Below are 16,864 nucleotides of genomic sequence, written 5' to 3' on the forward strand. Positions count from 1 at the left end.
ATTTAAAGATGAGTGAAAGATTACATTTTTTTGGGGGGGGGGGGGAAATATCCCTTTAAAAACCACAAAAAATAAATAAATAAATTATAAATAGATAAAAAATTAATAAAATACATAAAATAAAGATAAATAAAAATATAAAATAAATGCTTTATAAGTTTATAATACAGTAAGTTAATATAAAGTTAATATAATACAAATAAAGTTAATGTGTGCATGTAATTATTAATAATAATAAAACTAATAAATTATTATTAGATTGCGGTCATAAATAGTGCATTGCTCACATGAGTGGTGTAATGACACTCTTGGAGTTGGTGCCCTGGAAGATGCTCGGCCGCTGTTGGAGGACGCCCTCCTGTGATCTCACAGAGGGTGAAGAGGAACGCAGAAAACTACGGCTGCCTGGTCGGCCAGGTTGCTCAGAAACTGCAAAATAAACAGCAACAAATCCTAAGAATATTGTCAGAATACATCAGTTTGTTATAGACCGAGAAGAAAGGACCATTATTGGTGACATAATTTCCTTCGGAGTAGTCTTACCTCCACGCATATATTCTACCGCTGCGCGTTCCCGTTCTCTCTGATCTCTCTCTCGCTCCCGCTCTCTTTCCCTTTCCCTCTCGCGTTCCTTCTCTCTCTGACTCTCTCTCTCCCTCTCCACAATAGCTGCAGTGGCACTGTGATGGGCAGGATGTCCTGTGGGGAGTGAAGAACAGGAAACACACAAAAACAAAAAGTGGGGTTACAACCAAAAAGGCCCTTTACACTTGCTGCACTTTGACAGGGCCAGCTGTGTTGCTGTTAGGAATAGCAGAAAGAGTCATGATAACAGTGATGTGAAATTATTGCACAGTAGGGCTGTGCAATTAATCGCATGCAATTGTCAAGTGCATCTCGTCAGTAAAGCCGGTTCCGTGATTAGTAGTAAATCGCCATCACCTGCTTTCAGATGGAGCAGCATTTAATACACAGAGCCATAGTTCACTGACAAGCTAGGCAATATCACGTTCATAATCGCAGATGAATCGCATTCGATTATGAATGGGATATTGCCTAATTGTCAGTGAGCTACGGCTCTGTGTAGTAAATGCTGCTCCATCTGAAAGCAGGTGATGGAGATTTACTACGAATCACGGAACCGGCTTTACTGACGAGATGTGCATGACAATCGCATACGATTATAATTGCACAGCCCTATTGCACAGATATACAAATGTATATGAATAAACAAGGCATTAATCCATTAACCAAGGCATTCTCTTTAATAGCATGTATTATTACCCCTTTTCCACTGAAATGGTGCTGGTTCCCGTGGGTGGGGGGAATTGCAAAGCTCTCCAAGACAAACAATGACGTAACTAACTATATAAGTACAAAAGCTGCCCACAAACAAACATGCCTAACCTTTGTCTTTGTTTATAAGTATTACAAGAACATCAGTGTATTCACAAGTTATTTTCAGTATTTTATGCAATCACAATCTGCTTTTGTTGCAACAGTCAGAGGTTACAACAAATAAAATTCTAACCAATCAAATGGACACACAATATTTGTAAATAAAATCAATGTGTTACATGCAACACAACATATAATGGGATGTCTATGAACTGTGCATTACTGCATCAGGTATTTCATTGGTTAGAATCAAGCCAACTAGTTTCGTTGCATGCCAGCTTTGCCAGATGGAGAAACCTGAATTGAAAAACTAAGGTGCATTCCATTCAGAAGTTTGGTTCCACTTTAAAACTTTTTATACAAAATTTATGAAATAAATTGTTTTTGTGAAGAGTCATCTAAATGGTGAACACTCAGAAGAGACTATGACTACTCATAATAGACTACTATGTTTTAATTGCATGTAAAAAAGGTTGCGCCTCAATGTACTTTACCATGTTAAAATATGTTTCATTGAACGTTAAAAGAATCCTCATGCTTATTGGCTGCTTCCTCTAAAGGAGCGTAACTTTGTTTGGTGAAGTAAAGAGCAAAAATGAACAATGGACTATGTAGACACTTATTACTATGCTTTACCAGCGGACACAATGGAAGAATCAGTACCTGTAGAGCCAAACAAGCAGAAAAGCTCTAAAGCCAAAAAGACTGACAAAGACAAAAAAATGAGTGTAAACATCGGTACAGCACACACATTGTGAAAATATGGGCATCACTACAAGATTGTCTTTAAAGGGGTCATATGATGCTGCTAAAAAGAACATTATTTTGTGTATTTGGTGTAATGAAATGTGTTTATGCGGTTTAAAGTTCAAAAAACACATTATTTTCCACATACTGTACATTATTGTTTCTCCTCTCTGCCCCGCCTTTTTGAAACGCGTCGATTTTTACTACAGTGAGAATAAAAGTAACGCCTTCTTTCTTTGCGTGAAGATTTGGGCAGCGTTATACAAATCTTCCCAGATCGTGACGTAGGTATGTGGGGGCGTGTTAGAACGAGCCGTTTTAGGTAGGCGTGGTTAACTCTTAACTTTTATAAAGAATATCTCTTTGGTTTTGAGACTTTAGTGTTTGCAACTTTACAGATCTTCTTTATGCACCAAGAGCTTGTAACACTCCAAAGAGAAAGGAAAAATTGAAATCGCATCATATGACCCCTTTAAATCTTAAACCTTAATGTGACATTAAGCTTGCTTGTTTAAGATCAGCAAGAGAGCTGCCATTTTCTGGAAGCGCCAACAAATGTGGTTTGTGCACCAGCACCTTGACGGCTGAAAACGGGTACAAAGCAAAATATCAAATTAAACTTTAATTATTCTTAAAAGACAACAGGTATTTGTATGTATTGTATGCACTCATGTACAAGATTCAAACTGTATGTAAAGACAGCACATGGAATGATGCTAAAAAGATCAGCACAGAACTGGTGTTGTAGTATAACACAGACACAGGAGCCATGAAACAGCTCTAAAAGCATATTCACACAGAGAGCAAATATATCTAGCAATATAATTTTTTTGCGATTCACTTGACATCATAATTCCCCTCTCGTTTGAATAGATGTTTAGACAGTCAAGGTCTACTCACCTTCAGACCACCTGCGCTCCCAAGACAAACTTTAAATATGACACTACTGAGCCAAGGCCAATGTTTGCCTTCACCCCAATATGATGTTTGAGATGCACAAATAAGGCAGCTTCTCAGGGGAGGGCAACAGAGAGGGCTAGGAAAGTACTTACAGAAAATGGGGGTTTTGGCACTTCAGTTGCTTTTTAAATTCTGACTAATATCCTACATGTACATACATCTTAAGCTACAATCTCATGCAGACAGTGATTGATACCAGCAGCTCTCTTCATTCTTTGTAACTGCTAATATGCTCAATCAAATCCCTAAAAACGAATCCCTTATGTGTCACCACATACAGAATTCAGCAGGAAGCCTGCCAAGTCCATAAACTGATCTGAACAGACTGTGCATCTTCTTGATTGATTCATTAAAATAATTATTTGTTTGTGAATTTGACTAAACTAGTGCCGCATGTTCGGTTTCGCTAGTAGCCAGTGAAAACAAAGAATATAAATTTGAGCTCTTCAGAGTCACACTAGATATAAAAAAACAAGACACGAACAAGTTTGGGTCCAACACATTGATGAGTGCCTCAGCCATGGGTTGTGTGTGATATTAGTAGCCTTGGGTTCCAGGCAAATGAATGTCCTGGAGATTAATATTAACATAAATTTCCTTGTCATTTGATGTGTGATTGATAAATGTGAAAGTTTACGAGTGGTTTAATTTTTTGGATTTGTGGAAAAACAATGCACTTTTGTCTAAATAAAGCAACCAAAATTAAATCATAACTGTACATTTTTGTGTTTTTTCTTACACGAAGTATTACAAAGGCTACATTATTTGGCAACATGGGTTCAAATCTTCTAAGTAAACGTTGCGAAGAAGGATTGGAGAAAGAATTTCATCTACAAATAAGGGAAGATGATGGGCCTACTTTTAAACCTACACATGCTGTGGAGTTTCTAATTTGTCGTTTCTGATTTTGGTCTTGGGACATTGCTGATTTTTGCATTCGGCTCCCAAAAAAAAAAAAAAAAGACCACCGGGTTAGTCGGACTCAGGTTAGTCTGTGTCAAGTCAGGTTTTTCTTTTTAAAATAATAAATGATGCACGTCTGGTTCGGGTAGGAAGTGATTTGGGTCAGGTACAGGTTTTAGGACCAAAGAAGACCTAGAATTGTTGTTTTATGAATTATTACACAATAAATCGCCACCATCAATTCAGACTAGCTCATAAATCAGGTGAAATGTATTTCCTTTTGCCACGATGCTGTAGATTTAGTAGCAGCGCATTGCCATCATAGTGGTGCAGAAAACCGTTGTAGTTAGTTTTAGGTGGAAGAAAGAGTCTCGATTAAAACAGCAAAACTGATCTCAGAGCAGCAGCGAAGGGCAAGTTTCTAAAGCACCACCACCAGGACTGGAAGGGGAAGTTCAGGTGTTGGATAGGAGAGGAGGGGTGGGATCCTCACCTGGAGATATGGAGGCAGGGTTGAATGCCCTAGGAGGGAAAGGGGTCTGAGGTCCAGGGATGTAGGTGATGCGTTCCAGGGAGGGGGAAACTGTCCCCCCAGGGTGAGGTAACAGGATGGTAGGTGGCATCTGGGCTAGATCAATTATTCCTTTTACAGACAGAAGCAAAGGGCCAGAGGGTGAGCATCCACAACCAATCAGCATCAACTTTAAAGAGCCAACACCCTCTACTGATCTTCTAAAAACATCTATTGACTAGAAGAGGAATTGAAAAATTTGAAGTAGCTCATTAACAACATCAAGAGCTCAATTACTAAAAATAACAAGATACCAGGGCTGAAAGCTGGTTTCCACTAAGCAATGGGTTTCACTAAGTAAAGCAAAATCAAAACTAGAAAAATGGTGCAATGTGGACTGGAGATGTAGACAGCAGGACCTTCTAAAGGTCTGAGCTCAAACTCCTTCAGATTGAAACTGTAGTATTACTAGGATTTTTTTTTTTTAACCCAGGTCAACTTTTAACAGGTAACCTTGTTCCTGTAGATGCTATTGAACATGCATAACCACAAAATTTGCTTTTTAAAATTGTGGGCCTCTTGACAGATGGGTCTAGTGGATGTCTAGGGAATAGCCCCAGCCCTGGATTTAACAATTGTTTTGAACTCAAAAAATTTCACGTGCAATTAGAATTTGTGTGAGGGTCATTTGCTTCTGATGGTCTGGAAAAGGTTGCCACTAGTTCACACAAACACAATATTTACAGACTACACTTTCGATACTTTCCTTCACTTTCACAAACAAACATACACATTCAGACAATCATGCCCCTTACCTCTAGCTGGTGGGTATGGGATGGCAATGGACGTTTCCCGTGGTGACAGTCCCCTCGCGATATCAGGGCGCATCTGCTGCGAGGTGATGTAATCGTTCAGAATGGTCTGCCGAGTGTTTTCCATGGTGTACAGCTGGTATGTGTTGGGGTAACCGGTCGGCGACTGTTGCCGTGGGAACATGTACGCTGTTGAGATGTACAGAGGACAACAAGGACGAGAGGTGAAAAGACCGCTGTTCTTGTCTTGACGTCAATGGTGCGGATTTGCCACAGTAGTGGAGAGTGGAGCAGAAAATGCTATTATCTAATGCATGAGAGTAGGTTGAAAAACCAAAACATGATGTTTATCAATGAGATAGGAATAGTGCTTTTAAGAGAGGACCATTACTCAGAACATCAATCAATTTTGTGTGTGACGCATGAACTGTTTTCCCTGCAAGCCTGTTTGTAGGAAGCATGGTTTCAGAACAGAACTAATTCATTATTCACAAATTTTCCATTCCTTGGCAAATCGTAGCCCACTACCCATGTGCTCTGAGCCCTATTAAGTAATGTATCAATGGGTCAGATTTACAAAACAACTACTGTTTTTTATTCTTTTCTAATATAGTTAAAAAAACAGACAATTTTCTGTATAGAGACTTTAAACAGAGACTGTTCTATAAGAGAATTTTTTTAAATCAGCAAGAAATATAAATTTATCCTAGCTATTTTGTAAATGCATCTTACTGATCTTATTGTGAATGATTCATCCACAAGTTACATTTTTTACAGGTTCATGTAAACAATGCATGCGCATGGCGCTCCTGCTTACGTAACGCACATGTGTAAGCACGCGCATGTGTTGTTTTCATGAACCGGAAGTATTGGAGAAGTATTGTTGAGTAAAGTCATTATTTTGTTTTCTTTGCGCACAAAAAGTATTCTCATAGCTTCGTAAAATTACGGTTGAACCGCTGATATCACATGGACTATTTTACCAATGTCCTTGCTACGTTTCTGGACCTGGGAACATTGCAGATGTGTTGCTGTCTATGAAGGGTCTGAGAGCTCTTGGATTTAATAAAAAATATCATAATTTGTGTTCCGAAGATGAATGAAGGTCTTACGGGTTTGGAACGACATGAGGGTGAGTAATTAATGACAGAATTTAACATTTTGGGTGAACCAACCCTTTAATGCTGCTCGCAGAAAAAAAAAAAGAAAAGGAAAAAAGTTCTTAAAAAGCTTTGCAGCATCTTAAAAATAGTGCCACATTTGTCTTAAATCCCAAAAGGTAAGACGCTTAATGAATTTTGTGTTATTTCAATATTAAGCATTACAATATATATTACTACTACAATTTTTACAAAATGTAAAATACTTTTATAATCACTTTTTTTCTTTTTTAAAGAACTACATTATTAATCCAAAGAACTATTTGTTCTTAAGGAGATTTTCATGAATCTGGCCCCTGAAAAGATTCCATAATGCCTTAAATTACCTGGGTCGAGGACTCTGTGGTGAAAAGCGAGGCTGGGGTCCAAGTGTGGTGGTAGGTGAGTCCGGTACATCTCTCCAGGTGCCACAGGTCTATGGTGGGGGTCAAACGGGCTGTGAGAAGCAAGAGGTTCACCCCCCAACACAGGTGACTTGGCGGGCACACTGTCCCTCTGGGTGGGAGTCAGTGTGTTCTTCCTCTCATGAGAAGCTGGTTTACCTGTTGTTACACTTCCTGTTTGAGAAAAAAAATCAGTTCAATGACCTGTGCAATTGACTGCTAGATGTAAGCTAAGGATCGGTGTTTAATTGTTATAAGAACAACTGTCTGGGGATGATTGAAAGATTAAACGAGAGATGCCGCATTCATACCGTCTTGCCCTCGCAGCAGAGGTGAACCTCTGGATATGGAGGTGCCGGTGTATGTAGGGGTTCTGCGTGCATTGCTGTCCTCATACATGCCTGGACTGAGCTGAGATATTCCCGCTTCTGTGTGTGTGGAGCGAAGGACAGATGTGGAGTTCACTACAGAGGTGTGCCGGACGCGTTCGGAAGTCTTCGCATCCTCGTACTTGGCCCTCTCGCGCTCAGCTGCCTCAATGACAGAGTGTGAGATCTTCACTGGGCTTGTGATCAGAGATTTAACATTGTGCTTGATGGCTGACGGGTTCACAGTACTGCTCTCGTACTTCAGAGGAATACCCTGCAGAGATGCACATTAAGAAAATTAGGAGAACGATAAACTGTTGTCTTAAGGCATCTTTCATTTGTCTGATCTGAATGTGATTTGTGAATGTTCTTCATAAATACATTTCAGTGTGGGAAACTCTAACAACCTCAAATCAAGTACCTGAGTAATGGATCCTTCCAGAACAGGAGTTTTACGACTGTCTTGAGTCTCCTTACGGGGAATCTCGTGAATTGAGCGGCCCATCTCCTTTATGGTGTTCACCCCCTCATACGGTTTACCCTTTGTGATGCCTCCCTCAAAAGAGCGTATGGGTGGACTTTCCCTCTTGATCTGTTTACCGTACTTGGAGGCCTCATCATAGACTTCAGCAGAGGCTCTTGGTGTTCCTGAAACATGGCAGAGAAGATTAAGCATGATGCAGAAATTTCCATACATTTTCTTAAAAATGAGCAATTATTAAAATTAAAGTAGCATTTATAGTTTTCTTCTCCTGTGGCTCTTTTAGCTGTCAGAAATATTTTGTATTGTATTATTATTTGAAATGATTTGCAATCCTTTATACTAATACATACTAATCAACTAGAGTTGAAAACAACTAGTCTTTATATATTTTTATAAAATAATTACATATTTTCAGAACGGAAGTAAAGAAGTGTGGTGGAAGCATCAGCATTACCGTGCATGATGGATCCTGTGAGTAAGGATCGATCCTTTGACTCGTGAGGACTTTCTCTTGGCAATGCTCTGCTGATCAAACCTGACAGAAAAACAGGAAAAATGTCTTTAAAAGGTGCTCTAGTGACAAACACACTCTCCGCTTTGAATCTTTTGTGCTTTATTCTTCTCAGATAAACAACATAAAAACATGACTAACCTTCATAAGGTGCGGTCTCACGTGTTGGGTGTCCACGGGACCCCTCCATGATGTCATATGAGCGCTTGAGATCGTGCCCCATTCGTGGGCTTCTAGTGCCCTCTCTAGGGTTCTTAATGGCTGTTGGAACATAAAGCGAGATATATTATTGTAATAAAATGAACTAAAAACATCAATAGAGCATGTCAAAAAAAAACTCTTGGTAAGCTCTGGCTATGGCGCTCCATAAAAATAGAAACTGCTCTTGTTGCACTGCTAACAAACATGTCATTTAGCCCTTGAAAAGAAGCACTTCACTATCTGACTCCACTTGTGCCGGGAAATATAGCAGAAACTAATCACACTATAATTTTAGACTTTTGACAATATAAACTATATAAAACATAAAAAGCATATTAAAATAACTCGTCACAAAAACAACTTAAATATTCAATATCCCTGGGGTATACTGTTCTCACAAGTACACCAGAAAGGAAGCGGTTCTGGCTCTGACCATCAAAAGAGAGGATGTGTCCGCTTTTGCCTTCGTAGATAACATGAGGTTTAGAATGAGCATCAGCTCGGCTCTTCTCTGGGCCGCTCAGGTCCTCTGTGGCCAGTTTAGCAATAGTGCCTTTCAACAGATCCGCTGCTACATTGGACTGAGTCAGGGCAGGAGTGCCCTACAAAGACAAAGAGTGAGAGTGGGAAATACTACACAAGTATAAATGAAAATTACTCAAATACTACAGTAAGGCCTATAATAAAGATACCTGCGTAATGGAGCCTCCTCTGAAATTCAAGCCCTCTGGGCCTTTTCCAGGTGGCCCTCTCATGTCTGGAATCTGCATGGGTCCTAATGGGAGCAGAGGAGAGGAAGAAAAACATTGTTTGGTTTGTGTTTGAATGGTAAGACTGTTTACTTTTGTGGATTAATTCTTGATTTTTATTAATTTTATAGTATATTTTAAGTCATCTCACCTCTGACAACTCCCTCATACTGAGCTCTGGATAAGAGACCCTCCGCCTGAGCGCTCTGTCCACGTGGAGAACACTCCTCCTGCTTAATATATGACACTAAACACACACACAAACACAATCAGGTGTTTAGATTACACATTTCATGGACCACATGATGTATTCATCTTCTAAACTTCATAACAAAACTCAGCCACAGAAGCCACGGCTGAGTTTAGTTAAAATGAGCTTAATTGCGGGATTAAGATGTATTTATACTCTCAAATCTCTCTTGCTCACCAGGTTTGGCAGGGTCCTGCTGTCTTGGTAAACCGAGCGAGATCGACCCCCCTGTGGTCTTAACTACCTCCGGTACGTACACAGCATGCGTTTGAGAAGGAAGGTACGTTCCTGGCGTTCCCTGCAGGGAAGACACAAATCAGAGTGAAATACCAGGAAAACCCTTGATCCCTGCCTTGATCCCATTACATGTAGGAAGTATTTAAACTTAGCATAAGCACCAAGAGTCTTAAATAACACTCAACAGCATTTCTCTTACCTGTGAAATGGAGCCTCCCTGAATGAAGGAGGGCTTGTCGGTGGGTTTGGAAGTGGGAATGAGGGGTGGAGGAGACGGAATGTTGGCCGGCCTGTGACGGGAAAACGTCATGCGAACATCTGAAAGATTCTGAACCGCCTGGTTTGGTGCCGGTTGAAGAACTGTGGGAATAAAAGGATAAGAGGCACAAGGGATGAAAAGAGGCAGGCAAATAGGATCACTCTTTATCCTTGCATAGTTGACAAAAGTCTTTCCCTCTAAAGCCCAGAGTATACTATGGTTTTCTATGTGTACGCTAGGGAATGCATATAGTGCTAGTGCCATACATTTCTGTCATCACAGTACATGTACTTAGTACTTTTTTTTCCTATCCCTGCCTGCATACACTGTGCGCTCAGCACCTGTGCCTTGATTTTTTTTGCACTAATTAGTTTGTGCACAAAGCAGCAACACTGGCCCAGCCCAAAGTTTCACAGTAAAAAAAAAAAAAAAAAAATAGGCTTTTTCAAGTTTTAGTGGAAACTGCATACAAAATATTGCTGTGTTTAAGGGCACTTCAGTGGTACTTTAAGGCTTATTATACTACTAAGTAGTTTTGTTCCTGACTTCTGATTGGTCAGTACATTGTTAAAAAGCATGCAAAAATCCACAACACCATCACAGCTATGACATCAGACACTGTATCACTGCAGATCTCTTATATGGTATTGTTATGTTTGTTGCATAGCAAAAATCTGTTATGTCAGTGGCTGTATCTGGAAGGACACCACTTGATGAATTTTCTTAACAGAATAAAAAATACAACCCACTAACACTAATACAAATGTTAAAATCAACAAGTCACTCAAGGCTGTGCTATACTTTGAACTGCATTGAGCATCGTGCCTAACAACGGCCTTTAGTCGTGACTATTCACACTACAGAATGGCATCTCTTCCCTTATTGCTTGAATGTAGACTCCAAGTCTCACTGGTCAGATTCAATGCTCAGTACTTCTGACCTACTACACACAACCTACCAAACTTCTGCAGGACCTACAATTGACCATTCTCAAAACCGACTAGCTTATAAAACCTAGACGACAAAAAAAAACAAAAAACTTTGTCACCGAAATGGAGAGAGCCTCAAACAAAAACCTGTGGCTAAAGCCTGACAAAGAAACACAGACCTGAGTCTAACCTGAAGCTCTTAGTATGGGAGGAATGAAGTCTTCCTTCACTGCTGCTCACCCGTGACTCACAGCCCTACTAAAAACACCTCTTCCATTTTCAGACAGCCCAGCCTCTCACTCATCTCTTTTGAAATATTGAGTCGTGAACTCTCGTCTCCTTCAGTGTAAAAAGCCTAGAGTGTAGAGATGAGATCAGGTGGTCTCTGCGGTTCTTTAGTGCAGGGTGTGATGTTCTCTTAATGTAATCGCTTATCTGTTGTTATGTGTTTCCGGACGATTCTTATGCACAAATAAAAACAATACAGGTCTGACAGTACAGACGTCAGTATAGTTACATTGTTCAAGTATGGTTCAACCTCTCATTCAGAGATGCTATAATGTCTGTATAAAGGCTGGCCACGTGATTTACTGGGGAATGCAGAGGAGAAGTGAAAGATTACTCCTGCTATGCTTTGTCATATTCATTCAAGGTTTTAGTGAATACCAGTGACCTTTTACTATTCTCAAAACCAATTTAATATCACTGCAAAAACAAAAGTTTGGGGTCAGAAAAGCAAAAAAATTAATAATTGTATTAAACAAGGATGCATTAAATTGATCAAAAGTGACAGTAAAGACATTTAAAATGCGGCGCGGGACAAGATGGACAAGTGCTGGTGCGGGCGGGTAGACACTCGTGTGTGTGGGATGTGGGAGAATAAAATGATTCACGGGACTCCTGCAAAATAGAAATATCTAAACATAAAATATCTAAAACAAATAAATTGTTATTTCTTTTAGAGATTATAAATGCAGCGTTCTTTGCTGGCACGCAGCAGCCGCTTGCTTTAGTTAAAAATAACAGTGTTCTGTGAATGTTGATGCTTTAATAACATATTTATCGGGAGCGTGTATGCTGGGATTTCATAAATTTCATGGATAAAAAAGTAACGTAACTAGTAATGTAACTAATTACTAATTACTTTTGAAATAAAGTAATCAGAACAGTAACGTGATTACTTTTAAAAGGAGTAATCAGTAATCAGTAATTTGATTACATTTTCAGAGTAACTTGCCCAACACTGCTGGCGACTCGGTCAGTGTAGAGATGCGCGGATGAGCTCAAACTTCACCCGAGTTCGCTGCTTCAAATAAATTATCCGCCCACACCTATATTTGATCGTCACATTACAATGATTCTAATTCTTAGTTTTGCATGATGATATGATGAATGGATGGTTCATTTTTAACAGCAGATTCAGTGACGTTAGAGCTGATCTGTGCATCACGTCACGCATCTGCAGCGCATTACGGCTCCACGGCCACCGGAGCTGATCGTGGCTATGGATTAAAAGGACAGCTATTTAAAGTCAAGATGAAACAGCATTCACAATCTAGTCACATCACATTTCCTAACTGGGTTTTCTACACCGGACGCGAGCGGCGCAACAAAATACAATAGAACCCATTATAATCAGTGATGTTTTCTACACTGGATGCGGCGTGACATGACAAATCCCTACAGTAAACTGATGACTCATTCCATTTATGACGTACTGATACAAAGTTCAAATGATTTTCAACGGTCGCTTTGTCGCGTCCTGTTGCGAGGCAGACACGGTGTCCGCATAGTTTGTCAGTACAGTCAGTAACGTAGCAGATTGAAAAGTTAGTATATTTCTGCAGTCCAATAGACGGCTGTGCGGTGGTGGCTTGAGTCTGTTGAATGGTGATTTAACGCTACATTGTCACCTAGTTAGAGAGACTCAATGCTAAAGTAAATAAACAACGTCCCCGTCTTTTACTTTCACTATGAGCTTACCATCGTTTGCTCCATTAGTAGGGCCCTGTGATTTCCGCGATGCAGAAAACATGGACGGAATCGTGGAATCCAGTCATAAAAACAGAATTTACGGTATAATGCGGAATTTCATGGAATTCGTCATATTTTTCATGAATAAATAAAAAAACTGGTCAGTACACTTAAATCAAATCGCGATATAGACTAGTGTCTGTGAATATTAAACTGCAAAAAGACTAACGGGAAGTGTGTCCAAACTTTTGACCATACTGTACTATAATATAGCCTACAAATAAAGAATATTGGCCGATATATCGATATCGGTCTTTTTTTACTCCTTAATATCGGTATCGGCATCGGCCCCCAAACAAAACCCATATCGGTCGGACTCTAGTAATAATAATAATAATATTTATTATTATTCCTCAGATTGTTTCCTATTCTACAATACCAAAGTGTGATATCCCTAGTTTGTTCTGAACCTCCAAGTAAGGAAATTCCTTGTAAATCACAGCTGCTGCATCATCAGTAGTGGTCATGTTATTGATGTAGCATGCATGTAGGACACAGAGGGAAATTTTTGTTGACCAGGTCAATAACGCAAACATCATTCCACTCAATCTGGGTCCTCACAGCAGAGGTCACTGAAGACCAAAGTCTCAAGCCAAAGTTCATTATGAAACCTGATCACCATAAAACAAATAAACCTGCAGGAGTGACACAGTCCTACCGGAACATTCCGTTTACTTAATGGATGCTGTATTTTTTTTCTCTCCCTGAGAGAAACATCTAGTGTGTTTTATAAGTGCTTGTCTCCATGAGAACAGTTTCCAGGTTGTAAGGGTAGGGCTGATAAGGGAATCAGTTACATGTGCTGAGCCTCGTGAGAGCTTCAAGGTTTCCTTCAGGAAGAAACTCACTGACCTGACTAGTAAAAGCCATGTAACTTACAAACAAATGTGAGCTCCTCTAAAAGATGGAGAAGCAGAGGGTGGGTCTTAATCAGTTTTCTAGTGACACAAAAACTGTCAGGTTACACGCTCCAGATAAGGTTACTAATGACTGAAATACCAACTCGTGTACTTAATTGTATGCAGGTCTAAATAAACACTGAAGCAAAAACACTTCATAAGGCTTGAAAATGTATGACATCTAAATATACACTGAAGCAAAAACACTTCATAAGGCTTGAAAATGTATGACAAAGTAATTTGATAACAGATTTAACTGCAAAGTTAAAATATTCAGGCCCAAACAAGAAATATTCAAAAGGACTCAATAATTAACTCGAAGGCCATCAATCAGCTCTACATCTACAATGACGTATATGTAGCTTTGTTTGAGACTGCAAAACAAATAAATAAACAAATAAGTAAATACATTTCACTGCAATTTTAGCCATAACATCTTGCCATATATTACAATTATACAGGAGACGTTTTATTTTTTTTAATCCAAAGTGACTTCCAACAATGCATGCTACAAATTTTATTGTTAGAGCCAACAATGTTTGAAGTACACAAGTACAACAGATTAGTACACAATCTAGAGCAGATATAAAATCCAGAAAAGTAGATACAGTTAACTTTATTTATTATTTATTTCTAATTTTGTTTTAAATAAAAAACAACAGATTTGTATTTTTTATTATTTTTATTTATTATTACTAGTTATTTTATATATTATTTATTTATTCAAATAAATGCCTTTGTGAGCATAAAATACAAAAAAAACTTGCTGATTGAGATATAGATAAGATCTTTTCATTAGTAGACCTTTAGTAGTGTTTTCTTTAGTGTCTTTGATTTGAATCGCTCATGTTGCTTACATCAATGAAGACTATAGTTCTTATACTCCATTTTACTCTCATTCGGGTGAGTGCTGCTGAGTGTTCATTTTGGTGCCCAAACCTTCTTGAAAAAAAAAAAAAGCTGCAGGTTTCTAAAACTTTCGCCTGGATACAGGGTGTATAGACTGCTTACCTGGAGGTACACTGTAGCGGGTGGCGTTACTGCCGTCGGGCTGGGGTGAGGCTTTGCTAGGCTCGCGAGGAGAGAGTCTGTACGGAGAACCCGGTCTGCCCGCTCCACCGTGAGATTCCTGCTCCATCAGCTTCAGGTCAAATGGCATGTAAGTGAATGGCTTACCTGGGGCCAGAACAGAGAAAAAAGTCAGTTACTCACAGACACCAAGCAGACAGACAAAAGACACAAAACAGAACGTCAAGTGTCCTCTCTATTTGCAATCAAGAAAACATTGTATTCAAACCATACAGACTCAACATGCATTAATCACGGGAATAGAAGATATAGAAAGGTTAATTCAGTACTATCATTGCAAATGCACTGGTAAGAGAAATGTCAAGGCAGGTTTTTAGAGCTACAGACTGCCGGTCTGTAAGGACGAGGTCAAGCAAAACTTGGTGTTTCTAATGGATATCACTACAAGAGAGTGACCTAATGTTCCTTTTGGTTGGCTGCTTCTGTCTGACTCCATCAAAAACAGCACTGTGTTTCTTAGCTGTGAAGAGCAAAGTCCACTGTCTCTCTCTCCCGTGCTCTCAACACCCTTCAAAAATCTGTTTTGGAGACCCATTATAAAACAGAGGAGGAGGAAAAACCGAAAAACTTCTGTCTTTACTCAAACTTCCTGGCATGTAAAAACTGAACGAGGGTGCATGGGAGGATAGAACAGAGGCACTACAGGCACATCACAATCTATTTGTTTTGCAGCGGTCCATCTGCTTGTCTTTCAGTCTGTTTGTCTCAGGGGAGATTCTGTAATCTCAATTTTGTATTGTTCACTGCTTCTCTTCCCTTCAGAGACAGTTCCTTTGTCAAGGAGTTCTCCCAAACAAAAAGTGACAAATGCTCTATTCGGATGAGATTACTTTTATATCGAGGAAGTTGGGTTGATGTCATAATTACCAAAGCTTCTCTGTAATTTAAACCACTTATTAACTGCCTAAGACATTAAAATTTCTGGACATTATATGAACATATATATAGACTCCTCTATAAAATGAAGAAATACCCAGAAGCAATAAACAAATTCACATGTTGGTTCAATCTATTTTGTTACTGTGAACAATTCATCCATGCATGTGTTTCATCTTTTAACAATTGCTTTGACCTCATAATTTTTATTGAAACATTACTCAATCTTCTGATGAAAACAACTCCTCTCTGGTGGCGAATGCTGGACTTCACCAAACATTTAAACAATCAACTGCAAGCTCACATTCAGATCTGCCTCCATCCAATTAACCGATGGGTAGATCCAAAAAAAGATCTGTCGCCAATTCCACTTCGTCACGACTTTATAAGCCTGTGAATCTACGCGGTCTGAGAATCTCAAGTGGATATTGACCAAAGGGACATTTCTTCACAACCCTCTACGGACACCTTGGCAATTGAATCGCCATTGGCTAGTATATATTTTTTTGTTTACTCGCCAGACTGAAATAATATATATATATATATATATATATATATACTGTATATATAAAACTTATGCCATTTTACAAACATAATGTTTGTAAAATGGTACAGCTTTTTAAATATCTGAAAGTACACTCTTAATATCAGTCAGCCAAGCAGTCAAGCATTATAATATGATAATCAAGAATAATTTAATAATAGAAGTTTAGTAATTAGAACTAAAACTTGGTAACCATGAACTTAGGACTGGTGCTGGTGCTTTTTTTGGTCATTCAGTGTTCCTGTAAAAAAAAAAAACAACAATAATACTGATAAGATATTATTATTATTATTATACGAATTCTACTAATAAGAACAATATAAAAACGCACTAAGGATTAATGAGCTACTGGATTCATGAATATTAATCAGGTTGTGCGCCGTTCGCTCGAACTGATTCGCTGAAATCAAAACAGGGACGATAATAGGTGAGCACCAGCCAATGAAATTGTCGTTTGCGCATTAGTTCCGCCTACTACAGGAAAACCCGGCAGTTCTTAAAAGCTGAAGAATTCCAAAAGAACTCCATTATTTTGACAGGAAAATACAACAAAGAATATC

The 16,864-nt window shown here is 39.0% G+C and overlaps 1 protein-coding gene across 1 annotated transcript in view; it reads right to left on the minus strand.

Moving 5' to 3' along the window:
- The window catches only part of LOC107746860 (nuclear receptor corepressor 1-like), an 87,813-nt gene that overhangs the window by 10,530 nt on the left and 60,419 nt on the right, over nt 1-16,864 (minus strand). The window contains exons 23-37 of the mRNA XM_016561189.1: nt 14,807-14,971; nt 9,874-10,034; nt 9,615-9,735; nt 9,339-9,434; nt 9,131-9,213; nt 8,872-9,040; nt 8,379-8,498; nt 8,181-8,261; nt 7,664-7,890; nt 7,186-7,516; nt 6,818-7,048; nt 5,335-5,520; nt 4,502-4,651; nt 544-699; nt 288-429 (exon numbers count right to left, since the gene is read on the minus strand). Coding sequence (XP_016416675.1) covers nt 288-429; nt 544-699; nt 4,502-4,651; nt 5,335-5,520; nt 6,818-7,048; nt 7,186-7,516; nt 7,664-7,890; nt 8,181-8,261; nt 8,379-8,498; nt 8,872-9,040; nt 9,131-9,213; nt 9,339-9,434; nt 9,615-9,735; nt 9,874-10,034; nt 14,807-14,971 — 2,419 coding nt within the window. The remainder of the gene's footprint in view (nt 1-287; nt 430-543; nt 700-4,501; nt 4,652-5,334; nt 5,521-6,817; nt 7,049-7,185; nt 7,517-7,663; nt 7,891-8,180; nt 8,262-8,378; nt 8,499-8,871; nt 9,041-9,130; nt 9,214-9,338; nt 9,435-9,614; nt 9,736-9,873; nt 10,035-14,806; nt 14,972-16,864) is intronic.

Source organism: Sinocyclocheilus rhinocerous, unplaced genomic scaffold (assembly GCF_001515625.1).
Source record: "Sinocyclocheilus rhinocerous isolate Xijiao unplaced genomic scaffold, SAMN03320098_v1.1 scaffold468, whole genome shotgun sequence".
NCBI lineage: Eukaryota > Metazoa > Chordata > Actinopteri > Cypriniformes > Cyprinidae > Sinocyclocheilus > Sinocyclocheilus rhinocerous.